The sequence below is a fragment of the Phalacrocorax carbo genome, chromosome Z, assembly GCF_963921805.1.
Source record: "Phalacrocorax carbo chromosome Z, bPhaCar2.1, whole genome shotgun sequence".
In the NCBI taxonomy this organism is placed as follows: Eukaryota; Metazoa; Chordata; class Aves; order Suliformes; family Phalacrocoracidae; genus Phalacrocorax; species Phalacrocorax carbo.
Window position 1 is genome coordinate 65213286 of NC_087548.1, and position 12431 is coordinate 65225716.

At 52.5% G+C, this 12431-nt stretch overlaps 1 protein-coding gene across 2 annotated transcripts in view; it reads right to left on the reverse strand.

Annotated features, from left to right (window-relative positions):
* The window catches only part of PRDM6 (PR/SET domain 6), a 77870-nt gene extending 65754 nt beyond the window's left edge, over positions 1-12116 (reverse strand). For both annotated transcript variants that reach the window (XR_010370488.1, XM_064437839.1), the window contains exons 1-3: positions 11688-12116; positions 10557-11087; positions 1055-1362 (exon numbers count right to left, since the gene is read on the reverse strand). Coding sequence is in view for 1 of the 2 variants with exons in the window: in XM_064437839.1 (XP_064293909.1) it covers positions 1055-1362; positions 10557-11079 (831 nt within the window). In the remaining variant the exon portion in view is untranslated. The remainder of the gene's footprint in view (positions 1-1054; positions 1363-10556; positions 11088-11687) is intronic.
* Positions 12117-12431: the final 315 nt, after the last annotated feature.

The following is a 12431-nucleotide window of genomic DNA, read 5'->3' on the forward strand; positions in this document are numbered from 1 at the left end:
AGCACAAAGCAAAAAAGAAATGAATGGCAAAAAACTAGGTAGACAGTAGGCTGTTTCTGTATGAAGAAGTACTGACATACACAGGAATTATACATGTTCCCTATTAATTATTAGATCTGTGTGTAAAATAACCAAATACTGTCTTTTCTTTCTAAATTAACTTACCACAAGACGCTGTTGTTAGCATCTGCGTACAAACTATACCTAAGCACAAAACTCCAGTGCTTCACTGGAGAAAACATACACGGTCATGAACATTAACAGCCCTGGATGTCCCTCTACACCCAAAGGAATACATAAATGGGTTCATGATCTGTTCCACCAAATCACAGTCAGTGTTCATCACAGAAAAAAATAAACTATCACAGCCTGAATGTTTTCATATAAATTATCAGTTACCCTCTCTAAGATGCTGACAAATACAAAAAAAGCACACCTTCAGAGAGCTGAAAGTGGCTTTCGCACAAAAGCACTGAAAGCATCATTAAGGGAAGGCACAGCTGCTGCAGGACCAGAGTTGAATTGAATTGTAAACAAGCACTAATACCTTCACTGTGCAAGTAGTAGTGCTGTGGAATAGGCTCCTGCACTTGTTTCAGCAGCTTTCTTGGACTGTCTGTAGGCCACAGGGGCGGTGCAATACGCCATCTCAATCTACACATGCTACTCAGACTAAAACGATACAGTTGGTACTGTGACCTGAGAGCTCCATCAACTCGTTACCCAGGTCAAAATGCAAAGAGCACCCTATGTTGTAACTTTCAGCCTTCACTGGCCACATCTCTCTGTTCCACATCACAGCACCCGCAACAATCTGCTCCTCCTATGCAAACCAGCTGGAGCTCTGAGGTGTCCACCGGTTTTCTGGCTACTTCTAGTGCAGTAAGGCTTTGGCTCGTATGGGCTACATTTTCAAATCTTCTGTGTCTGCTTACCTAAATTGTGTTTGGTTTTTTTTCACAGCTAGTGAATGGTGCTGGTACTACATATAAATACACTCAATGTCTACTTCAAAACAATCAAATTTTACGAAGAAGGAATTATGATGACTTACTTCCCAGAGATGCTGAGTGTTCCTGATGACTCCTGCTTGAACCTTCTCTGGCAAGAGCAGGACTCCCTGAAAGGGCCCAATCCAGGTGCCCTGCTGGATCCGCTGTGCCGCACAAATGCCGTAGGCCAGGCCAGGCACTGTGCTGGTGCACAGGCAGACTTCCCGGGGCAGGTCCCGGAGCCACTCTGGGATCTCAGGTGGAGGGGCTGCTGCAGCAGCACTGCTGGTGCCCACCAGACGGCGCAGGGAGTGGAGGGGCCCGTGCATGGGGCACTCGCCATTGCGGTTATCGGCACACATGTCACATCCTGTGGGGCAAAGAGGGAAAAACACTATCAGTATGGTGCTGCTGGCTGCCACCATATTCACTGCAAGATCATGCAGATCTCTTTGCTTTTCCTACCACCTCATGGCAGCTCAGCACTCATAACACACTGTACCCTTCTGCATGTTGCTTGGGATGGTTTTCCTAATCTCTCCAAAGTGCTTAATAAGAAATCCCAAAGCCTGAGCAGGAACCGTGCAAACATTTTGCAACCCTGGTGTGTTCACAGACCTGCCAAGACTCATTTATTTTAATTCAGTTTTTTAAGATTTGTTTTTTGACTAATAAATAGCCCATTTAAACCATCCCAGTATGTTTCAGTGAGACATTTTAAAACACAGTTATAATGCCTTACAAGTCCCTCTCATTTGCCTTACAACAGCTCAGCCCAAGGGTTGAACTGGAAAAAGATTTAATTTCACCCTTATTTTAATTTCACCCTTATTTTAAATGAACATTTGCTCTACTTTTTACATTAACATGTATGTGCATGCCTCTCTGTTTAGAAAATAAAATAAATAAAACAGAACCTCGTGAATGACAAATCAGAGCATGTGTGGACATTTACTTTCTTATAGCCAGATCTAATCTTTAAACTGAAATTATGTAGCAAATAATACTGATTCATAGCACACGTTTGAAAATTTTAATTGAATGGGAATGCATGCTCTTTGCCTATTTCATGTAGCTGAGGCTAAGAACAAATACGGCATGTCTGGTTTTGTAAGAAGCCTCATGAAAAAGACCAGTTTGTAAAAATGTTAATTTCCCTAGCTGTTCTTAGTAATGGATGATGTTTCTCTATTTTGGGAAGATCCCACTGTGATTTTGCTTTATAGAGCAAAGAAAATTTTGGTTAAATGTTTCCAGTGTACACTATTGCACACGCCATGAATGTACAACTTCCAGGAAAATGTTTCATGCTCAGGAAATCCATTTCTCTGGAGGTATGCTGCGTTAACATAACAATAAATCTATTGAAATTGGTTACATCTTCTGCACATTTCACTTTTGTAGCACAGTAAAGCGTTTCATATGAATGTATTCCAGAAATACAAAGGAAAAATGATAACCAAGCCATAGTATTCATGTAGCAAGTCCTAGATCTTTCCCCTAATAGTTTCATACAACCTACAGCCATTCTTATAAAAATAAAGCACAGTATTCACTACAGAAGCTGGAGCTTCTTGGTCTAAGCCACAGATTTAGACTAGCTAGATTGCCTGTAACCACAGTTTCAATTCTCAGGGGGACTGACTCAGCTGTTCTTCTTTCAAAGGTGGATGTACTATGCATCATGTAGGCCTCTTTCCTACAGAGCCTTCAGAGGGAAACCTTCCTCTCTATTCAGTAAAAGCTGCTAAAGGATATTAAAAGCTGCATTTTCAAAACATGTCCTCTGTTTGCATTCTCCAATTTTAGACACACTTTCTAAGCACTATTTCCTGACATTCTCTTTTAAATTGTACCATACAAAAATGATGCATTCAGCAGTAGAAAAATATTTGAAAGTTACATGTGGAAGCTAATTTCCCTCAAAATAGTTACATCTTTGAGTCTTGCAGGAAACGCGTGTGTCCCTACTCAGTGCTCGTCTGTTCAGGTTCCCTACCCATAACATCGATTACAGATGTTCACAGAAAGCAAGCAAGCAAGCCCCGAGCCGTGCATTACCCCAATGGGTGCCCCTGCAGAAGAAGGCCTGCGCATGAAGCTCTACCCCGTGCTACCCCTAACATGTCACGCAGCCTAAGGGCAGGCAGGCAGGAGGCAAGAAGAGCCCTTGCCAGCTCTGCAGCACACCCGAGCAGCGACAGGACAAAGCCCCCTAGTGGGAACCGTGCTTACATTGGCAAAAAAATGCCTCTTGGCTGGAGGGTGAAAGCCCTTCCTTAACAGAACAGTATAATCCCTGTCGCAAACGACTCTTTTGTTGGGTTAAGCCGCAACTGCAGAGGGGTTTTGCTCGCTCAGCCGCGTCAATTAGAAGTGGCTGGAGGATGAGATTTGCAGGACCCCAGGGAAAAGGTTTCTGGCTAGTCCTGAGAGGAGATTATTATGCAGCAGATATTCCTTCAGCCATTCCCAGGCGTGATGAATAAAAGGCAGCAACTACATGGCAGAAGGGTTTCTGTTGTTGTTTCCACAGCTAGTTTGGAAAGTGAGGTACCACCACAACATCTTGTCTTTCCTCTTTGAAACCAGTAATCAAGGAGCCCTGTGTTTTTGGCATATGCAAAGATCTCAGGGGCTGCATTGGAGTTTGGCATTGGAGTTCATACAGAAAAGGACCTTAAATTGGGGGGGGGGGGGGGGGGGGGGGGAGGGGAAGAGGGGGGACCAGCCCCAAACTGGTTGGGATGTGAGTACACTTAAAAAATCCAGAATCTTACCATGCAAGTTAGAAAGAAAACATCTGACAGGAAAACAGAGAGCTTCAAGAGAGAATGTCTAACGATGATCTCAATTAGCACCCAGGGCAGGCCCTTGAATCTGACCTATTGGAACTGTTTGATGATCTCTTAGTTGCATAACTCTCCTCCCAACTACCTAATTATTAATGGCTTTCCTGGAGACACCGTGTCTCTGTAGCAACTTACATTAAACATGCTAAGGCATCTTCATGATTCTACTCAGGCAATTTCAGTGTCACTTTCCTGCATCCTGCCACCAGATCCGAGTAACTTTTCAGGCACACAACTTTCAGTACCTGCCTAGAAAAAGGATTTCTTCAATTCGTCCTGACCATATTTGTGCATGAGTGTGGCTAAAACGTTTTGTTTCTATCTTTTCAAGGAAAAGAAATTAAGAAATCAAAAAAGAGAATAAACAAACCCTGTGTCACTGTCATCTACCCTTACAGAAAGACATACATAGTGATATTTATTTTCCACCATCCAAAAAAACTGGTAATGTCTTAATGCCGGGCAGCAGCAGCATCTGATCTCCTGTTGTGTTCCTTTCCTTTTGTCCTGCCAAAGCTGAAAATTTGGAAAATAGGACTTCTTCTGGAATTGTTTTGGCGTATGGCTTGTTGATGAGAGGGACGGAGTCTGTCTTTAATACTAAGCAGTACTAGAATTCTTAGTTGCATGCTTTACACATCTCTCTTTAGTTTTTATGCAGTTGTATAAATCTTTTTTTAAATCCTCATAAATGTTATAAGGAGTGGAAGCCCTCCTAGACATATTTTACCATGCCTTGAGTAAAAAGTTACCGTGCATCTTTTCCCCTTCCGTGACTAACTTTCGTGTAATGATATGTGGAAGGCTTTGACCCAAGCACATTTTCAATTATGCTCTACCACCCATTTAAAGGCTGTCACTGTAAGTGGTGGGTTCCTCTGCCTCAGAGGACAAGGGAAGGAAGTCCCTAATATCAGGTAGGAGAAAAAAGGGAGAACTTCAAGACTACCCCAGATAGGATCAACAGCATCATCTTCATGGATACTGTGAAGTAGGATGTGATACAGTGCACCAACTTGCTTAGTAATAGGCATGGAAAAGAAGGGGGGGGATTTGAGAGGGAGAGTGATGTGGTCCACTGACATGCCTAGCGTCTCCAAACGGGATGGCAAGCGTTAAGACCCACACGGGTGTGGGAAGTTCACATAATTCACATAAAAGGGATATACGTAGTGGGCCAAGTGTGAGCTTTCCAGAGGACTGCCACACATGGCAACAAGGAGGGACGCACTGTGCCCTTCCTCCTGTTTTGGCCTCACGAAGCAGCTGCCTGGGTACAGGCCTCCTCCAAGGACCATTGAAATTAATAATTCCAGTGCCTGTAATAGTGTCAGCCAAGTCCCAAATCAAGAAAAGAAGAAGCAAGAAATGTGAGAAAATTGATGGATTTGCTGAAAATGGAAAAAGGGAGGACCACAACCAGAGAAGAGTGTCTCCTAATAAGATCAGGAGACACAGAAGGTAAGGTCAGTGGGAATGCTCCATGGCAGGCCCAGATGCAGCCAGACTCTGGAAGGAGATCGGTTTCTTGCTTTATACCTTCATGCTCTATAGATGGGAGGATTAAGGCAAGGAAGAAGCAAGGAAAAAATTAAACAATTTCCTAGTGGAGCTGTTTGGTATGGCTCTCTTGGGAGGACTGCAATATGCTATCGTTTATTTGCCTCCATAAAAATGAACACAGTGTGATGCCAGTGCTATAACTCCATGCAAGTACGTTTAAAAGTACTAAACCTAAGCAAAATGGAAAGGGCACATCATTGCCCCCAAAATATAATTCTAAAGACTCTCCGACCTAAATAATACCACCACTGCATGTTTTAAAGGAAATCTGAGAAAACTTTTTTCAGTGAAAGGTAGTGTCCAACATAGTGTTTTAACCAGCAAACCAGCTGTAACAATAAATGAAAGAAATACATTTTTGTCCCGGCAATAATATGCTTCAAAGGTGCAGTTATACTGGATACCTGCAGTTTGCTGGTATTAAAGAAGGGTGGCCTCTGACCCTCTGCTTCATAACTCACCACAAGCATGCAGGTATCCGGTGTAAGTGGCCATCATTTCACACGGTATTACTCACTTGCAAGTATAAATCACTGCAGCTGGCCTTGCGTCCCTGGCTGGGCCCGGGTACCCAGCTAAGAGGGCGGGTGGGCTGGGTGATCCCCTACCCTTTCGTGTCCTGAGGGCTGGCGCCTCCCCAGGAATCAGGGGTTCCTCCTGCCTCAGTTTTCCCCACCGACGAGCTGACACAATCTCTTTGCGTGAAATTAATAGAGGTTTCTCGCAGACCGCCCGACTTGAGGCTGGCTTTCGTGGGTCGAAACACAGACGCCCTCTCCCCTAGGGTTCCTTTTATTTATTTGCTTATCTGTTGTAGGTGCTGGCTGGGGAGAGCGGGGCGAGCCCGCACTGCTGTCCCCGGGGCCGGACGGCAGCGCTGGGCCCCGTGCGGAGCGGCCGCGGGAGGGCGGCGACCTACGGCCGGCGCCGACCCACGGCCGGCACCGGGACCCCCGTCCGACCCCTCCCGGGGCCCGGCCCGGGCCTCGGCCCGGGCCTCTACCCGCCCACCGCCCCACCTCTCTCCCTCGGCCCATCCCGGGACTGACCCCGGGGAGGCGAAGCGGAGCCCCCGCCGCCCGCCCGGTGCTCTCGCCCGCACCGATGCTAGGGCTGCCGCGGGGTCCCAGCCCACCCCGGCCAGGGGCCGGCGGCCCCCGCCCCATCCCCTCCGTGCCATGGCCAGACCGGGCCCGCCGGTGTGGGACGGGGATTCGGGGTACCGTTACGCTTGCGGGGCGGCTCTCGGGCTGTTTCTGCGGGCGGGTGGGGGGCGGAGATGGGTTTGATTTCCCCTGCCTTCGATGGAAGGTATGAATGAATTAAATTTCCGTGTCAGGTATCAGAAGGGAAGGAGAACATTGTGTGTAGATAAACCTTACCGCCCCCTGCCCCTGAGAGACCCCCATATACAATGTAGAGATGATGAATAGGCTCTGGGAGAGAAGATCGAAGTTCAGTCCACACCGGCTCCACTCTCTCCTACAAAACTATAGGGCAATTAATTGTGGCTTGTCCCCTCATCCTTCATCTCCTGGTGGCACATATCGATGGAGATTACTGCTGATGGACCATTTTATCACCCTAAATAAACAGTCACCACCTTCTCTAACCTCAATCTAATATATGGCTATCCGCTATGTTTAAGGGTGCCGGGTAACTAATGATGTAAAATAGCTAAATCATACAGGTTACCAGCAGCCTAGAGGAAAGAAAAAAAAAATTCCCCACGCCGAGCCGCTTCACGGCACGTTATATATACACTGTCTCCCCGTAAATTGAATGGGAAGAGGCGTGCAAACTCCTTGCTCGCGTGACACTTTAGTTTTACACAGCATATTTATTACAGTGGCAGGTTGGCGCTTTCTGGTGAAGGCAGAGGACTCGCAGATTTCTCGTCGCGAAAGCCTGTCCCCGGCAGAGAGGGGCAAGTCTACGCGGGAGCAAAGCGGCCCCGCACCCCCCAAACACGACCCAGGAGATCGCCTCCTGGCCACCCAAGCGCCCCTCCCCCAGCACCCAGAAATATCCTCGTTCTTCCAGATTCTGAGCTGGGAAGAAAACGGTCCCCAGACGCACGCTACATTATCAGGGTTTTAACATAATCCCCTTTACTTCCCTGGGAGTAAAGACTGCAGGGCCCTAATTAGGGTTTTGTTTCTTGGTTGCTGGTTTTGGGTGGGGTTTTTTTTGTCCTCCTAACTAAACCCCTTTCGATTTAAAACAATTACGCACAGACAATTAACCCACAGTTCCTCGGCGGCCCTCACCCCCTTCCCTCGCCCAAGACCGTGCCATATTCATGGATATTTGACGACCAAGGCGTGTGGCTACGGGGAAACAGCCGCTCATCCATCTTCCCACGGCGGCCGCCCGGCGCCGGGCTGGGCCGGGCCCTGGGGAGCCGGGACCGGGGCGGGGGGGGGGGGTTGGGGCGCGGCGGGGAGCCGGGGGCGCCGCAGCCCCCCGGCCTTTCCCGGCGCGGAGAGTGGCCGGGGACATCGGCCAAATCTGGGCGCGCCTCTGCCGAGGCGGTGAGCCCGGCGGGTGGATCCTGCCCGGGGAGCGGGGCGTGGGGGACGGACACACGGCACAACGACGCGGTCTGCCCCGGAGAAGAAGGGGATGGACAGGGCGGGGGGCGCCTGGGAAAGGAGGGGGCACGAGGCGCTCGCTTGGCTGGCGAGGGAGGTACATACAACATTAAAACCCGAGGGCTAGCCCGCAGTCCGGGGCCCGCCGCCCGTCCCGAGCTGTCGGGCTCGGTGGAGGCGGGGGATTCGGGACCGGATCGGGCCCTGAGGACGAGTGCCTGCCCCGCGCGGGGGGAGACCCGGGCGAGGCGCCCGTGGCAGTGTCGGTGAGGCTGTCCGCAGCTAGAAGCGCCCCCGAGCAAGAGCAACTCGAAGGGCAGCCGGTGGCTCCTCACACCACCCGCAAGCCCGACCTCCCTTGCCCCAAACGGGCGCCTCCGCCGCAGCCCTGGGAGCGAGGGACGGAGCCAAAGCGGCTGAAAAGCCCGCCCGCCCACGCACTCCTTGCGTGACCCCGGGGCGGCCGGGGCGCCGGGCAGGGCCAGCCAGACCGGTGGCCTGCAGCCTGCTCTGCTGCGCCTCTTCTCGGGCGGGTGAGCGGCATGGCACGGACCGCAACCCCCGCACTCCTTCCTCACTTGCGGGTTGCTTTTCTTGCTTAGGAACGAGTTGCCCAAAGCAAACGCACCTGGTCCCGGGAGGGTGAAAACTCGGGTTGAGACAACTAATAACGGCTGGCGCAAAAGTCGCCTTGTAAACAAGGTCAATGACAAGACTTTTTAGGTCTCGCTGCAGAAGAAAAAAAAAAAAAAAAAAAAAAAAAGGGGAGACCGTGCCGCAGCACCCTGCCCCCATCCTTCAGACAGCGAGGGCTGCCCCATCCCAGCCGGACGCGATTCACAGGCGTCCCTTCTGCAAACGACCCGTTTTCTTGGGCGAATCCACCTTTAATACCGCGACTGGGAAGAAACTGTGCGGACTTCGCCTGCGACTCTGCAAATCGCTTTTTTATCTTCCTTTCTCTTTTTAAAACCTTTATCTTGCAGATTTACAGAGCTGCTCCGAGAAGTAAAATATGTATTGTCTGAACGGTTCGGTTGGCGATTAAAAGTGCATTTCAGATTCCATTAAGTGCATGTAATTTATGAGATCACGTTTTCTGCACCCGAGAATAGAAAATACACTAACACGTTTCACTACAGGATAAAACTAAGCATGAGGAAGTCGCTCAAAACAAAGTCGGTGTCCAATATGGAAAGATTTGCACTGTTAAGAAGGGGGAAAGATCCCCACCAAAATCAGAGTCAGCTTTCCTCCTGCTCTTTAGGAGGTACGCACAATGATTACAGCTATGCTAGCATCCACGCAGTTTAATTAATACGCAACAGAGTTTCATGGAAACTTTCAAAACAAACTCCACATCTGAAATGAAATTAAACGAATCCACGCTTTGCTCGGGCATGTGCTTACGGATCGCTGGCTCGGGGTATCGTTTTCCTGTTCAACGGCCTTCCTCAAAGAGACATTTCGGGGCGGGGGTGGGGGGCAAAGGACAACAAAAATAAAGAATTTTAAGAAACCTGAGGATACAAGAGGGTGTTTAAATCAAAGGGGAAAAGTGCACACGCTGAAGCCATGTTCCAGTGTTTTACACAGAGACAGATCCGTGTGCTCTGATTGTTAGTAATAAATCTGATGAATAAATATAGTTCATCTAGTAATTTTCACCCAGTGTATTTCCTCAGTTCCACAGTATCGACATATACAGGAACAAAACACAGACAGACCCGATTTCTAAAATCACAAACCTCTAGTTGATACAGATGTTTAATAATAGAGGCGACACCCCCCCGCAAAAAAAAAAACAAAAAAAAAAAAACAAAAAACAACAAACAAACACCAAACCCAAACCTCTATAATTGGGTTATAACAGCAGCATTAAATGTTTTCTAACCACCGAGTGCTCAGTTAATTCTGATACTCGGGAATACGACCTTTTTTGTCTAGAAACTCAGCTTTTCTTATTAAATGACCATGTCACGCTTTTCCGTAGGGGTGAAAACTAAAACTAGGGAGGTGTTAACGAGGTCTGAAAGGAAAACGATACTCCGAGGGAAGACAACTTTGCACCGGCCCATCTGATGAAAACTGCAACTTTTTCCCTGCCCAGCTCGGAGGCGTAATTGATTTCTGGGCATTCAGCAGAGCCCGGGCTTTCCAGGCAGGAACGGAGTGATAAAAGCAAGGCTAGAAAGGACCAGCTTTACAGCAAGTTGCTCTGAACCGTTTCTGAAACCGTTTTCCTAAGCAGCCCTCCGAGAGAAGTCTGGCCCCCAGCAGCCTTCCCGCTGAAGCGCACCTTCCAGGGAAGGACCCGGCTCTCGGACAAGAGCAGCTACTGCCGAGGGGTGACCGCCCGCCCCACGAAAGCACTGGGAACAACGCAAAAGCAGCCCAGGGGATGGACGGGCAGGGCGGAGGATGCTGCTCCTGGAGCGAGCGGTGTGGGCACCGACCGCGGCCCCCCAGTTCAGGCGTCCCCAGGCCGGCCCGGTAAGGGGAGAGGCGAGTGGGGAGGGGGTGGTCGGGGCTGCGGGAAGGGGCACGATACGTACGGTTGTTGGGGTCACTGGTGTGCTGGTTCAGGGGGATGATGTCCATGCGCTGCTGGCCGTACAGGTAGTAGTCCAGCTCCTCGGCCGTGCAGCGGAAGCGGGTGACAGGGCGCTCGCCGCACTGGCCGCCGCCGCCGGCCCCGCACAAGTCCTTGCCCTGCAGGGGAGTGGGCGCTCCGCCGGCCGGGGGCTCGGAGCTCTGCAGCGGCCCGAAGGCCGGCAGCTGGGTCACAGGCAGGGAGGTCAGGCCGGCCAGTGAAGCGGCCGCCGCGGCGACGCAGGAGGAGGTGGAGGAGGAGGACGGAGTGGAGGAGGAAGAGGAGGAGGAGGCGGAGGAGAGGGAGGCCGGGCGCGGGCGAAGGTTGTCAGCCGGCGGCTCGGCTCTCTCGGGCGGCGGGAGCTGGGCGAGAGCCCCGCTGTTCTTGAGCTGGCCGCTCTGCGGGAAGAGCTGCTGCCAGTGCTGCAGATAGGCGGGATCCACCTTCAGGAACGCGGATCCGCCGGGATCGCCGGGCTTCAGCATCGCTCTGCCTGTGGAGCGGAGAGGAAGGGGACAGCAGGCGTGAGACCCCCCGCCCCTCCCCGGCCGGGCCGCACCGACCCCGCCGCGCTCTCCGCGCCCCGGGACGCCGGCCCACGCGTGGGTTCCGCGCGCCGGCTGTCGGGGGTCGGCGGCGGGATCGTCCCCGCCCCGCTCCCCTGCCCCCTGCGAGGGCCGGCAGAAGAAAACCTCGGCCCGAAGAGCCGCAGGGAGGTCACGCGAGAGAGCAGCTGGCCGTGGTGGCGACGGGCTACCCCGCCGCCTCCCCAGGAGCGGGGCAGAATGGGAGCGGCGGCGGGGCAGCCCCCCGCGGCAGGGGAGACAGCCGCCCCGGGGGGCGCGCAGCCCACCCCTCTCCGCCGCACGCAGCGCCTTCCCCGTCCATCCCCTTCCCTCTCTCCGCGGCAGCAGGCGACTCTCGGAGTTGACAACAGGGAGAAGGAGGAGGAAACTTCAACCCCACGCACACACGCGCGAGTGTTTCTTCCTTCCCAGCCGCCCCTGCTTGCCGCCCCAGCGCTCGCAGGAGGAGGACCCGGCCCGGCAGCACCCCGTCCGGCCCGGCTGAGCTGGGCCCGGAGCTGGCTTACCTGAGCCGGGGCGCGCCCGGGCGGCTGCGGCGCGGTCGGCGTGGGGAGATGCGGGCGGTCCCGGGAGCCTTAGGGCCGGAGGAGTGTTGAAAGGAGAGAGTTTTCTGGCCTTTGCCCGCGGGGAAGCGGGGCGATCCTCGCCCAGGTGCCGGGGCCGGTTAGCTGCGAGCCGCCGGGCTCCCTCTGCCGTGGCTGCGCATCGCAGTCGCGCCCGGGCGCTTTGCTGGGCTCTGGCAGACTCCGGGAAAGACACGTGGGTTTTACGACAGCGCAAAATACAAGCGTATGTGTGTGTGCTGTGTGCGAGAGGGAGGGGATGGAGCGGGAAGTTACCAGCGAGCCTGAACGCAGAGCCCTTTTTTTGGCAACTTCCCCCACTTTGTTCCTTGCTCAACTTTTAAAGGTGTCCCTTTCTTTCCTTCCCTCCTCCGTCCCTCCTTCCTGCCCTCCCTCCCCCCCCTCCCCCCCCCGTCTCCCTCCCTCTCCCTCTCCCCAGCCTCGGGACCACAGCGCCCCGGGAAGAGCCGGGCTTTTATCCTGGCGGAAAGGGAACAATGGCCCGGCGCAGTCCCGAGCGCGATCGGCGGCACTGCCCGCTCCCCGGCGCCGGGATGCGGAGCGGCGGCGGCGGCTCCCGGCCCCCGAGCCCAGCACCCTGCGGGCTGCCCGGAGCCCTGGCCCTGCTTCGCTTGCCTTGTGCCCCTCGGGGGCTAAGGTGCATTTCAGAGACCTTCCTGACCCGTT